The sequence below is a fragment of the Mustela nigripes genome, chromosome 3 (assembly GCF_022355385.1).
Source record: "Mustela nigripes isolate SB6536 chromosome 3, MUSNIG.SB6536, whole genome shotgun sequence".
NCBI classification, from domain to species: domain Eukaryota; kingdom Metazoa; phylum Chordata; class Mammalia; order Carnivora; family Mustelidae; genus Mustela; species Mustela nigripes.
Genome location: NC_081559.1, coordinates 181938074 through 181952312, shown reverse-complemented (window position 1 = coordinate 181952312; position 14239 = coordinate 181938074). Strand labels below are relative to the sequence as shown.

Here is a 14239-nt window from a genome sequence, read left to right as displayed (position 1 = left end):
AGTTTCCAGGAGGGGGCAGCACTCAAGTGGACTCGTGGACGTTGAATCGAGGGTGTTCATAGAGAAAGGGGCAGGCGGGAGGAGAGGTGTGAATGTTCAGGGAGCAGAATGCGTGACATCCACACGGCTGGAAGCTGGAGGGGGGTTTCGTCGCTGTCTGATTCAGTTAATATTGAGTTGTCCCTGCTGGGCGTCCTATCGGGGGCCAGATGCTAGATGTTCTCCCCGTGCGGACGAAAGAGGGAAGCACGTGCTGTGTACGAGCCCTTCCGTGGATGGGAGGGGGCTTGCGTCTGTTCTCAGGAGCAGGACTAGGCACAGGTGAGCTGCTGACCTGTCACAGCCTTTTTACCACGTTAAAGACGTGACTTTCAGGATCGGGAAGCCCTTGTAGGCTCCTTGGCTTCTAGAAAATTCTTCTGTGCCCATGTGCATTTGGATTAGGTAGTACCCCCCGCTGGATGCCCACGAACAGGTGGCTGTTGCTATCCAGGCAGGGATGACCCGGGCCAGGGCTCGGGGGACTGGCCACAGGGATGGAGAGAGGTAGGAGGGGTTCAGGAGCTTTTTAGGGGAAATGTGAGAAAAAGGACTTGAAGGGGAGGCAAAGTTCAGGCAAGCAGGTGACCGATGGGAGGGTGTGACTTTGCGGAGGAGGAATCCTGTCAAAGACACGAGGGCTCTGAGGCACCACGGGTGCTGAGCCACAGCTGGTGGGCAGGGGACATTTCCTGATTGTCCCTTGAGCTGTTGTTGCTTTGATTAAACAACCGATTAGTCAGGGACTAGTGAATCCTGATGATGAAATTCCTGTCTTTCCTTTTTTAAAAATTTCTTGAATTATTATTTTTTTGAAATTGTGTTATGTTAGTCACCATAAAATACATCGTTAGTTTTTGATGTAGCGTTCCAAGATTCATTGTTTGCTTGTAACACCCAATGCGTCCCCCCACGCCCTTCTTCTTTAAAACCCTCAGTTTGTTTCTCAGAGTCCACAGTCTCTCAAGGTTCGACTCCTTCTCCGATTTCTCCCAATTCACTTTTCCTTTCCTTCTCCCATTGTTCTCCATGTTATTCCTTATGCTCCACAAGTAAGTGAAGCCATATGATCATAGACTTGCTCTGCTTGACTTATTTCACTCAGCATAATCTCCGCCAGTCCCATCCATGTTGCTACAAAAATTGGATATTTATCCTTTCTGACAGAGACATAATACTCCATAGTATATATGGACCATATCTTCTTTATCCGTTTGTCTGTTGAAGGGCATCTTTGCTCCTTCCACAGTTTGGCTATCATGGACATTGCTGCTATGAACCTTGGGGTACTTTTTCTTTTCTTTTCACTGTATCTCTATATTTGGGGTAAATATCCAGTAGTGCAATTGCAGGGTCATAGGGTAGCTCTTTTTTTAATTTCTTAAGGAATCTCCACACTGTTTTCCAAAGTGGCTGCACCAACTTGCATTCCCACCACCAGTGTAAGAGGTTTCACCTTTCTCCACATCCCCTCCAACACATGTTGTTTCCTGTATTGTCAATTTTGGCCTTTCTGACCGGTGTAAGGTAGTATCTCAATGTGGTTTCGATTTGAATTTCCCCGATGGCTAATGATGATCAACATTTTTTCATGTGTCTGCTAGCCATTTGCATGTCTTCATTCGGAAGACATGAACACCCTCCTGCCTTTCATGAATGGATGATGGGATCTTATGCACCCGGGGGGGCTGACCGTAGCGGAGGTGAACTGAGAGGATGGAGTCCAGTCTAGCGGGGCTGGAGCGGCCAGCTGCGTGGGGCGCGTTGGCTCGGGCTCCCTAGACATCGCCGTGGAAGCCCCGTGATGGGGCTTCTGTATCTTGACTCTGCACCATATGGCTCTGAATTGTATCTTAAAACCAGTGCATCCAACTAGGACATGGAATAATTTCTTCCACAGTTTTTTTTTTTAAATAAATATAATTATATGTTGTATCAGTGAATTTAAGAAATACACATTGTGTTTTTAGGTTATGATATGTCCTGAATGGAAGTGTACTCACTGGGCCTATAATTACAGCCGTCTTTACAGATTACACTTATTTTAGAATACCACAATTTGGAAGCCCTTTAATTATAATGCAAATTTAAGATAACGTTGCTGTAATTAGAGAATAATTGAAATTTATATTTACCAGATTAGATGACACTTGGATCTCGTCACTTTGCTGTCCTATGGAGGTATATGTTTAAAAGTCAGCATTAAGTAATTGCAGGTAGAAATGCGCCTTATACCCTGTGAAAGGAAGCAAGATTTACTCTTCCCTAATTTCTTGTAATTATAGGCTGATACGAAGGGAAATGGTCAGTGGGCTTGGTCAAGCGCTGTGGGTTTTAATCTATCTTCCCGGCTCCTGTCCACCCTTGTCTGCCGCATTTGAGAACATTCTGATGCCCAGGGCCCTCCATGTTGAGTTAGAACATCATAGAAGAGATGGAGAGATTTAAAGAGGCCTCAGACCAGCCCCAAACCACGGGGCCTCCCCCACGCAGGGCCGGAGAGGGGCCCGGCGGCCTTGTAGGCTGCAGCATAGCAGAAAATGTTGACAAAGTGTCCTGGAGCTTGACGACCAGAGACTTGGGCTGGGTTCACCTTCAGCGTCTGTGGATTCGGCTGCACAAACCAGCAATTTAAGAGGGGAAGAGAAAGCCCCCAGTTTTCCTAGGGTCGATGACAGCCCAGCCTTCCCTCCTAGAGCAGGTGCCTGTGGATAGTGGGTGTCCTCGGTAGGGAGCACCTGTCCCCTCCCTGGCCAGTCCTCCCAGTGAGAAGGGGTGCACGTACGCTCTCCCAGGTCTCTTGTCCGTTGCAGATGCATGAAACCTGGGGTCCGGGGCCAGGTTCACATGTGGGGATGACGCCCCGCATGCTTGGGGAGGCACGATGGGGACCCTGGAGGAGGTGCTAGGATTATCCTGAGGGGTAGGCAGGGACTGATTGGAGGAATGGGTGGGCGGTCAGCTTGGACGTAGGCAGAGTCTCCCGCCTGGGGTTGTTGGATTAGTTCCCACGTGGAATTCGTTCCTGCCCGTGGTTGTGGCCGTTGTGCATTTGTGCGGCCTTGCCTTGCGGGAGCTGCGTGGGCCATGTTCACTGTGCTTTACCGACCAGCCCAGGCTTTTTCAGGGGTGACCTTTGACTTTGTACATACTATGTACAGTTTTCCCACTGCTTGCACACCTACAACTTCATCCCTGCCCAGGAAGTGACTTCCCCTTAATAAAATCCAAAGACCTTTTCTGTTGACATGTTCTTGAAGCCTGGCCGCCTCTTGCTCCCAAATTAAGCTTTCTCATGTGCTTATGAGAGAAAACAGGGAACATACTCCTACCTTCAAGGCAGTTTCCCCTGACTCTTTCCTTCTTCAAACCAAGTAACACGTTACATTTATTGTTCTCTACATCATTTTAAAGAAGGGCAAACAGCGACTGCTCAGGTCCTGTGCCAGGAGGCGAGTGGGGTTCCTTCACGTGGCTGAGGCCGTGGGGCAGAGGAGGAGGAAGGGGGTCCGGCCATGTGGGCTCTGTCCTGGCTCTCCAGCTTTCTCTGAATGATACTAGACAAGCCTCTCACCTTCTCAAGGCCTCCACCTCTACTAAAATAGAAGCAGGTTGGGCAGCCCCGAAGGCCCCCTCCATCTCTTGACATTCCATAGTTCAAATGACCATTACTGAGCACCTGCTGTATACAATCATACATGGCATCATCAGAGGTAGGGGCTGGGCAGGGAGAGTTCCAAGGCCCTGCCCTGAAGGGGTTTAGAAATTTTTCTCTGTTCAGGTGATAGGTGACACCCCTATGTGGGGACATGAGATGGAAGCCTGGGAGCTGGGCTCTTGAGTGGTCACCCCCTGTCCCTACCTACAAGTCTGCAGTCACCTCTCCTTCAGACACAGTGCCTGTGTTTGTCTTCTAGCATAGGGAACTTTAACTCTGAAGCATCAGATTGTAAATCTGACTCTCCCTTAGTCAGGGGCCACGCAGTGTGTGTTACAACGATCCCACTCTGCAGTCACAGCAAGAGCAGGTGTAGACAGTATGGGAACGAGTGGGCGTTGGCTGTGTGCTACTAAAACTTTATTTATAGAGATAGATTGCTGACGTCATCAAGTTCAAATTTAAAAGGTTAACACTACCCCCTAAATAAGTAAATAAATGCACAGTTAATACTCCATCTTAAACTCTAGAACTGGTTGCCTCATGGTAACTGGGTCTGTGGACGTGGCCAGAGATGACATCACACGGGATGGACTCAGCACTGACTCTGCCTTTAGGTTCTCACCAGCAGAGACTTGACTATAGGCCTTTTGGTTCCTGGGCTTATTATATAAAAGGAACATTCAGGACTCTCCACTGGGGAGTTACACTGACGGCCAAGGATTCCCAGCACCTCCCCATCCCCCGCCCCCGACATGGAAGGGCTGAGGCTCACCAACTTTGTCTTCAGGGACAGAAACTTCTGTCCAAACAGAGGCTCTTTGATTGCAGCTGACCCAACAAAGCCAGCCTGTGCCCATTTTGGGAAACAACTGCAGGCCCTTACCTTGTTCATCCCTTGGCCTCTCCAGAATGTTCTAAAAAGAAAGAAGACTGTCTGGCTGCCACATCCTGGGGTTTTGTTGGCAGAAGTCTCTGTGGAGTTGCACAAGGCAAGAAGGCCAGGCAGGAGGGGTCACACAGGAAATCTTCCTCATGGGGAGGATAAATATGGCCTCTGGGCATTGGAAATTGCAATGGCCAGTACTCAAAAAACAGCAACCTTAAATCCTGAGGATCCCTAAACAGCAATCTTAAATCCTGGGGATCCCTAAATGATTGTTTTTTAAGTCCGGGAAAGAGGTGGTGTCCACTCCGGCCAGGACTCACGGGAGGAAGGGCATTTGTTCCAGGGCTCTGTTTTATTTCCAGGGCGAGGCGATATCCAGCCTCAGTTGGACAGCGCTCTCCAGGACGTCAACGACAAGTACCTCTTGCTGGAAGAGACAGAGAAGCAGGCGGTCCGGAAGGCTTTGATTGAGGAGCGTGGTCGGTTCTGCACCTTCATCTCCATGCTGCGGCCAGTGATCGTAAGTTCGTGGAATGCTCTGGAAGGCTTCAGCTGCCCATTTGGAGGCAACTTTCATTGATCCACCCATCCCTGAGTCACAGGGAATTTGCTGTGTGTCAGGAATCGTGACAGTGGAAGTGCTTCCGTAGGCCGGGGATTCTCTACAGGTTGCCGTGGCCATGGGGCCCACTCCTTGTTCATGGTTCTTAGCACTGGTTGAAAATTACTGTTTCTCCCCAAGTTAAGAAGGCCTTGCAGAGTGGTTCTTGAAGTGTGGTCCCCAGGCTGGCAGTGTCCCCTGGGAAACGCAGCTTCTTGAGCCCAAACCAGACCTTCCTGAATCCAGACCTCTCGGAGTGGGGATCAGTCATCTGGGCTTTAAACAAGGCCTCTGGCCTCAACATCAGTGAGTGACCATGAGATCAATAGGAGAAGAGTCTCAACGAATCAATGCAGGCTTAATTTTTTAAGTAAATCATTTGCATAGATAATTGAGGACTTCTGCTGTCAGCATTCTTGAAGCTGGTAAGAAGACACCAGCTCATTTCCCTCAACCCTAGCAAAATGCCCAAATATGAGTCACACCTCTGAGCACCGAACTTTTCTGTGGCTCATTCTTGCCCAGGCCTGTAGTCCCAGCTTGGCACTTGGGTGGAGAGAATGACTCCCTTCCTTAGTCTCCTGCTCCCGTCTCACTTGCCATTTATTAAGTTGGTGTAAAACACCAGAGAGAAGGGGATGGTTAACGTCACCGCACACATGTGGGCTGTCCCAAAGATCTGTGACCTGATCTGGACCAAAATCACTCCAGCTCGGGTCAGCCATTGAAGCTGAGTGACTTCAGAGCAGGGCCTCAGCCCGTCGAGGGGGCTGTGCTGCAGGGTCCCGTGGGAATATGCAGGCAGACCACCTGAGCAGGTGTCCTAGACCCCAACCCCCACCCCAGACACTACAAGAGAGGCCACGTGTTTGACTTCACCACTGTCCAGCGGGCACAGGTCACTCCCTAATTATGGCCGATTCCTTCTTCCCTTTCTGTTTCCCAAGAGAGAGGGCTGGTAGTGCCTTCAGCACAAACATGAGTCTCAGGGCACCTTTTCTGGAAAGTTGAAAGGGTTCGACAGTGACCCTGAGAAAAACGGTTGGACCAAGACAAGGAAGTGAATCACTCATGATGACAACACGTTATGAATTACTTTCCTTCAGGAAGAAGAAATCTCAATGCTAGGGGAGATCACTCACCTTCAGACCATATCAGAAGATCTGAAAAGCCTGACCATGGACCCTCATAAGCTGCCCTCCTCAAGTGAACAGGTAGGAGTCATGGGCTGAGCGCTCGAGGGAGCAAACCAAAGATGCAAAGGCTCAGGGTGTTGAGGTCTTGAGGGTTTCTTGAGGTGTTAACCCATTTTAAATCCTATCGGTGTTTCACGTGGTGCTATATAGTTGTCATCACTGCGAGCCATTATAGAGCGCCTGCTGTATGCCAGGTAGTGTTCTAATCTCCATATGGAGACTTCCTCAGCTCATCTTCACTGTTATGGCCATTTTATAGAGCAGGAGAGTGAGGCACAGAGAGAGAAAGTCACTTGGCCAGGTTCATGTAGCTAATTAGTGGCAGAACTGGGATTTGAACCAAGCAGTCAAGAGCCCTGGTGGTCTTAACCACTGTGTTTATCTGTCTTCTGGAAATAAGCCTATAAGAACATGACAGTGGTCTTGGTCATCCTTGTGAACCAGTCCCACTGAATCTCTCCCATTCTAATTAATTATGGCATGAGGCTCTGTCTTATGAAAAAGATTACATTTTCCCTTCTTATTCATTTAGTTCATATGGCAGTAACCTTATATTAAGTGGGAACAGCTGATGAATCACGTGCTGGCTTTTGCCCTTTGTATAGAATTTCATTGCCTGCCTGGAGAACCAACTCTGAAGACACACGCAAGGATTTATATTTTCCGTTCAATGAAATTGCTTTTGTTAAAGCACAACGGGCATGCATCAACTCAATAAATAGACTTTTATCGAGCATCTGCTATAGGAGTGAGAGGCGGACATGGTGGACCTCACATTCAAGTAGCTCTTGTCAGGCAGGGAGTGGATGCAAGCAGTAACTGTGGGAGAATTGCCTTTTGCTCTTGATTCTATTGGGTTTTAAAAAATCAAGTCCTGGTCAGATAGGGCACGAGTGCTCACCGAATGTGAAGCAGCTAAAATGTAAGATCAACCAGTCCTGAACTGTGATCGAGCTTGTGGTGCTCAAGGACAGAAGTCCTGTAAATTCTAGCCGGAGTATGAATGACTCTTGTAAATTGTCCATCTGTAACTGTAAATCAGTCTCTCTCTCTCTCTCTCTCGACTGACATTCATGGTCCCCTCTCCACCCTCCAATTTTGTTTTATATTTTGGCTTGTGTCAGAAAAAGGACGAGGACATTGATGCATCGGTAGTATGGTTCTTTAATTTAAAACAAGACCTGCATGACAATTTTGACATTGCACCTCTGGAGGATGGCAGAATTTTGACGTTACGGGTAGGGGTTTGATTTCCTGAGCAGTTTGCCTGCTCAGCGGCTCGCTTACCCATGTGGCTCTGTCCCCTTAGGTGATTCTGGACCTGAAAGGTTCTGATTACAGCTGGTCGTACCAGACGCCGCCCTCTTCCCCCAGCACGACCATGTCCCGCAAGTCCAGCGTCTGCAGGTAAGTCGAGCTGGGCTCTGCTCCTCCTGACACACGTGAGAAGGATCCGGAAGAGTTCCGCTATCTGCAGCGTTGTTTTCTAGCACTTTCCTGTTGGGCTGCTCTTGGCTTGCTACCTGCAGTTGACTATCCTTTCCTTGAAGGACAGAAGCGTCCTCGTGCAGCACGATCCTTCTTGGGGTCCTCGGCCCATTGATCTGTTTCTTTGACTTTCCAAAGCCAAATGAACTTGCTCTTCTCACAAATTAGCGTTGAGAGTAAAGAGGAGGTTGGATTGGCCAAATCTGTGTGTGATTGTGTCTCTGTACACCCTTGTGTGTGTGTGTGTCCCTGTGTATTTGAGTGAGTCTGGTAAACACTGAGCAGTGATTTCAGACGGAAATTGTCACATCCTGACGTTCTACAACCTGAAATTGTTGGTTGCTTTAGTGTCCTCTTTTGTGGGCTCTGTGTGTGTGTGTGTGTGTGTGTCTGACAGATCTACTGGGTTTTCATTTTGGTAACCAAAAAAACTATCTCACTGTGTATAAAACACAGCTGCATGAGTATCTTTTCTCTCTTATTATATTTGCTTCCACTGAAAAGCCCCTTGCACTGATGGCATCAACCATGACCTTGAGGGAGTGCAGTCGCCATGAGCTTCACTGTCAGTCCCCAGATGCCCTCTTCTGACTGATTGGCAGGTGGTGGGGGGCAGGGAGAAGCAAAAATTATGGTAATTATCCCTAGCAGCAGTGATGTCCCCTGGCACAGTCCCCTAGATCTGCCGGAACACCCGCACCAAGTAACTCCTGCGGAGGCGGTCACACAGCCCTTGACTCCCACGTTAGCTGCCAGCGTTGGCGATCTCTGACGAGACTCTCTTGCCAGGAGCAGAAGCCACAGACTTTCTAAAGCCGGGCTGGGTTGTTTGTTCTGTCCCTTCCAATCCTTCTACAACTGTACCTTATTTTCTATTCTGGTTGCTGGGACCACGGAACTCTGCTCCGCTTTCCAGTTTTTGTAATCTAATTAGCATGCGGGGCGTTATCTGTTAGAGCTGGAGATGGAAGCGGAGGGAACAGCCAGGACCTGGGTGTCACGGCTTGACACCCCGTTGACGGTTCATCTTAGAAGCAAAGAGTTTAGCATTGACTCCCTGAAGGTGTTGAAGGCTGCCCGCCTCTCGCCAGGTGTGCCGGTCACACCCGGCCCACAGATACGGTCACAGATTCCTGTGATCAGGGTAAAGCCATTCACTAAAGCACCAACTTTGTTCATAAGAGGTAAAGCGCAGTGACACGTGCACAGAGTTGGTTTGCTGATGCTCTTATGATGGTCTTAAATCCAGTTCACGTACGATGGAATCACCTTGAGGAGGCCGTTGGCACCTGCCCTCCCAAGGTGATGGTTGTCTGGGTTGACCTTGGTTTCCTGGACCCAGATGGTCCATCCAAGAGAGACACTGGAATTTTCTAACCGGGCGGCGTAGCAGACCCTGGTTGTGGCTGCAGGTCACAGGGTTCTGCGAGCCGCTGAGCAGAGAGGATCAGTCCTGTCTCGTTTCTCGCCACTGACATTAGGTTTCTAGTTTTGGTGGTAGATGATGTGGCAGAATTGGGCAGCCCTGGACTCTTTAGAATCATGGGCGTCCATGCAAGGACATCTCGTGACACCTTTGGAGAAGTGAGTCCCGGCAGACGCCTGGTTTATAATAACTCTAGTTTTCTCTTCCTTGATCACGTGAAAAACCCTTTGTTTGCTAGCTTCAGGGTGGGGTGTTCTGAAAACACGACTTACTGTTTGCCCTGCTTCCCCGTGGCAGAGAGCTGATTACATGGTGTCCCCACCCTGTCCCCATCCCCATGTTTCCTCCCCTACCTCCCCCGCCTGCCCCCCCTCTGCTTGTCCCCACAGCAGCCTGAACAGCGTCAATAGCAGTGACTCGCGCTCCAGCGGCTCCCACTCCCACTCCCCCAGCTCCCACTACCGCTACCGCAGCTCCAACCTGGCCCAGCAGGCACCCGTCCGCCTGTCCAGCGTGTCCTCCCACGACTCAGGATTCATTTCCCAGGACGCTTTCCAGTCCAAGTCACCATCCCCCATGCCGCCAGATGCCCCCAACCAGGTAAGGGTGCCCTTGGCTCCAGAAGCAGCTGTGACATCTAGTGCTTGGGCTACTGTCAGTGGCCAGAACCAGAGAAGGACATTGGCTCGGACAGACCCCTGTCCTCTTCCCACGAGAAACCTCTGGTTTAATTTCTCATCTTCAGATGTGTTGTTTCCCCAAAGGGTGAGAACTCTTAAGTTGGGTGTGCAGCCTGTCTCCATGGTGGTGATGGCCACGGCACCCCGCTGGTTTGGGGAGTCCTCTCACGTAAGTAGACGGACTCTACTACGGGCCACCCTCTGGCACCCCCGTAAGCATCCGGCTGGACACAGTGCCTCATGCACGACATTGGTGCAAATGGTGGCACCTCTCCCGCCATCGCTGCTTCACCCTAAGTGGTGGCGAGTCTGAGCGGTGCCTTGGAAGCCTTCCGTGGCCCTGCCCGGTTCCCTGTCGCAACTGGTGTGAGAATGGGGGTGATTCCTTAGAGCCCTCGCTCATGAGTTCTGTTGGCGTTCTGCTCCCCAGGGAAGGGAAGATGTTGGATCTTTCAACCGCAGCCGGGTCGGGTGGCGCTGGACTCCGCGCAGCCCCACCGGGCGGGCCCAGCAGGAGAGCCCGGCGGGCCCAGGGGGAGCAGGAGGCAGGAGCTGGACGGGGCCTTGGATCGCCCTCCCCCTGCTGCCCTCTCTGCCCTCCTTCCCCTACTATCAGGGGTCTTGCTTCCCACTTAGTGAGTGACCCTGGACGCCTGGGAAACGCCCCCGCCCGGGTTGCCCCGCAGCGCCATCTGCTGGGTAGCGAGGGGGCTTACAGCCTGTGGTGCACTCCGAGGGGCGCCACAGCCCTAGGTCGGAGATCTTGTGGACTCAGGGAGGTCACGTGTTTGTCTTGTTCATCCAGGTACCCAGTTGGCTTAACAGTCCCTGAATATCTGGGTTCCCTGCACCACCCTAGGACCGCCCCCCACCCTGCTGTCCAGGTCATCCTTCCAACAGCCATGGGGAGTATGGCTCGACCTGTTTGGTTGTGGAAATGGAGGCTCGGAGCTGTGACTTCCCCACCTGCACTCTTACACGGCCTGCAGGTCGGGAGCCCGGAACAAGGTTCCTGGTGACGGTCCAGAGCCCTTTCTGCTCCTTCTCAGCCACAGGCGTCCTTGGAAGTGTTTTGGGGGAACACGTCATGGAGAGGAAGCAGCTGCAGGGTTTGGGGAATTTAAGCCAGAGGCTTATTTGCCTGACGTGTCTGATATGGCTGAACCCAGAGGTCCTCAGCTCAGGGGTCCCTCTGGCATTTTCCAGCTGTCCCAGGAGACTGTGGCCTCGCTCTGCCTTCCTGGGAGAGAGACTCGACTTAAAACAGAAACATTCTGGGCCGAGAGCCTTGGCTTTAAGTTCTAACATGCTTGTCCTTGTGGGGGTGCTCTGGCTTGGTCTGTCAGGTGTCCCTTCCTGTCCCCCGCCATGTGCGCACTAAACCACACCTGCAGGTCTTGAAAGTGGTGGGAATGGTTGAGAGAAAACCGGAATGTGTGGTTCTTCTCAGGCTATTCCACTGCGCAGGCTAATTCTGTGTGTTTTTAATCAGCTGATGGATTAACATGATGTCGTGCACTAACAACACGGTATCGTGCACTAACGCTCCTTTCTAAAAAGAGAGAGGCCTTGTGCCCCAGCCTTGCTGTCAAAGGCGGTGTGTGTGGATCAGGCTGCAGCGAGTGTTTCTGCCTCCAGCAATGCTGAGGGAAGCAGAAGGCGGTGTGTTGGGATTTACTCGAATCTGAATGCTGGTGCCCAAGATCTGCTTGGCCAGCAACTCTGGGGTGGTCCCAATAAGCTCAGGGATGCTGCAGAATTCAGTGGAGAATTCTGTTTCTCCAGAAAGGCGTTACGGCTGCTCCCAGTTGTCAGGTAGAGGGGCGACGTGTAAGGATATCATACAAGTCACACAGGCCGGAGCACATAGTCTCCTGAAGGCCGTATCGCACTGTTACTTAGACTGTGAGGAAGGGAACACACGCTGTAAGTGGGGAGACCCCTCCGTCGCTCCCCGCAGTCACGTGGTTCTGAGTGAGTGCCAGCTGATGGAGGACGTTAAGAATTCTCCCGTTTTCCTCCACGGTGCTCTTTTCAAGTCGTATCTGAGTGTCGCAGGCCTGGGAGTGGGGCCCTGTCTGTGGTGAGGATCTCGTCCTAGAGCTCTTCATCCTAGCAAGGCGAGAGGATCTTTAGGAAAAATGAACCGAAGTCAAAGGAAATAGGAACCGGCAGTCCTGCCCTGGTTTACCGGCTCTTTCCTTCAAGTTGAGCAGCCTTGACTTGGAAGGACCAAAACGAGCAGCCTGGCGGACGGCAGCACTAGCTGGCTTCCCCGTGCACAGACGCGCACGGACACGGACGCGTTCTTGTCGTCGTCGGTTAGATATAATCTTATTTCGTGTTCTTCCGCTGGATTATTACTGGCCCCTAAAGATGCAAGAAATTGAGAGTTAGATTAAGCCCAGGTTCCTTCACTGAGGAGTGACAGAAACGTAACTTGAATCCAAACCCCTCAAACCTTGGATCCGGGCCCACTTCCCAGACCCTGAGCTTGAGGCCTCCAGGGCACCCTTGGGAGAGCCTGTCCTTGCTCTGGTGCCACAGGGCTCCTTGCAGTGGACTGTCTTTTGGAGCCTTGCTGCTTCCAGGATGGAGAGCCACAGCTCCGTTCCTTGGCAGGAACTTTTCTTTTTTTGGTGGTGAAAGAAGCGGGCAGAAACAGGAGTCTGGCCTCCTCGGCCGGGCATGCGGGCACACTGTGGGGAGGTAATAGTAGACCCCGGTAGGGTTGGGCTTATTTGAACAGAAGGATGACCCAGAGAATGCAGTTAGCCAGGAACAAAACTTAGAGCAAATACCCAGGTGTCCCCAAGCACTATCCCAGGGGACCCAGCTTCTGCAGAAGAGGTGGTACACGCTGTAAGTGGGGAGACCCTTCCGTTGACAATGTGTGTCATTGTCATGCACACATTCAGTAATTCCGAGTGCCTGCCATGTGCTAGGACAGGACTACAAAGTTGAGATGGATCAGTGAGCTCCTGGCCCCGTCCCTGCCTGAGCTGAATCTCAGGAGCCTGACCAGGGAGCACGGACCCTGGCCAACGCAGGGCCCTGCAGTCTGGAGGTTTAATGAAAATCGGCATGAAGGGATGTTGTCCCAAGTCAGACCTTTCTGGAATGGCCCAGATCTCTCCAGATGCTTCCTCCCTCCCTGGGTGGCCACTTGAAACATTGAGCTCAGGGCTTCACAGTCCAAAGCTCAGAATCCTTTCCCAGGCAGAGAAACCTAAAAACTTGTCCCGTGACGATGTAACTTCGTAGCTGGAAACGACCCTTCATGGGTGCAGAGGCTGCGTGTGACCAAGGGCAAGGGCGGGACCTGGAGACGTGGGAGTGGAAGCCCAAGCTGAGTGTGTGTGTGCGTGTGTGTGTGTGTGTGTGTGTGTGTGTGCGTGCGTGTGCGTGTGTGTATGTGTGTGTGTATGTGTTGGGCTGGGGGTCAGTGCGAGGCAGTAAAGATGCTCATGCTCCTGGGAGGTGCCAGGGGCAGGCCTCCCCTGGGACCTGGGCTTGTGGCACGAGGAGGGAAGCCCGAGGGAGCACCAGGAATTCTGCCCCTGACCTGTGCCTGGTGCAGACTAGACACACACCAGTTGGGGTCCTGGGACGCTGACAGCCTGGCGGGTCTGGGCCGTGCCACATCTCAGGCTTCTTTTCAAGGGCATAGAAGCTTCTGTGTGGGTGCAGCTTTGGGGGAAAAAATAACCCTAACCCTCTGCTTCTCTCATCCTTCCCTTTTCTGTGTATATGTCTGTCTCTCTCTCTCTCTCTCTGTGCGTGCCCTCCCCCCACCCCATCTTCTGTCTCGATTTCCTGTTACTTTTGGTGGCATGTGGTCCCTCCCTGCGGCAGAACTCGTCCAGCTCGGCCTCCTCCGAAGCCTCCGAAACCTGCCAGTCCGTGAGCGAGTGCAGCTCGCCCACCTCGGTCAGCTCAGGCTCCACCATGGGCGCCTGGGCGTCCACAGAGAAGGTGACCGGCTGGGCCCTGGCCACTATGGCCACCCCTCCCCCGCCCCCCCCCCCCCCCAAGGCCATCCCTTGCCCACCGCTGGCTCTTACCGCTGGGACCTGAAACTTGAAATCAACCAAAGGCACATCCAGAGCAGCTCCACTTGGGGACAGAGAGAGGGACAAGGTTGAGGGTTTTTTCTGGAATGGGCTCCTGGCTCCTGAGCCATGACCTTGCCACCATCCTGAGGGAGAGGAAGCTGTACAGAGAACTGGGAGGTGGAAGGCTCCTTCCCAGAACAGTGCCTG

The 14239-nt window shown here is 51.9% G+C and overlaps 1 protein-coding gene across 17 annotated transcripts in view; it reads left to right on the top strand.

Moving 5' to 3' along the window:
* The window catches only part of MTSS1 (MTSS I-BAR domain containing 1), a 156918-nt gene that overhangs the window by 135990 nt on the left and 6689 nt on the right, over positions 1–14239 (top strand). For 6 of the 17 annotated variants that reach the window (XM_059395127.1, XM_059395129.1, XM_059395125.1 and 3 more), the window contains 5 exons: positions 4949–5106; positions 6294–6401; positions 7693–7790; positions 9687–9897; positions 13833–13952. In XM_059395127.1, coding sequence (XP_059251110.1) covers positions 4949–5106; positions 6294–6401; positions 7693–7790; positions 9687–9897; positions 13833–13952 — 695 coding nt within the window. The remainder of the gene's footprint in view (positions 1–4948; positions 5107–6293; positions 6402–7692; positions 7791–9686; positions 9898–13832; positions 13953–14239) is intronic. The other 11 variants (XM_059395131.1, XM_059395130.1, XM_059395133.1 and 8 more) reach the window with 3 other exon arrangements.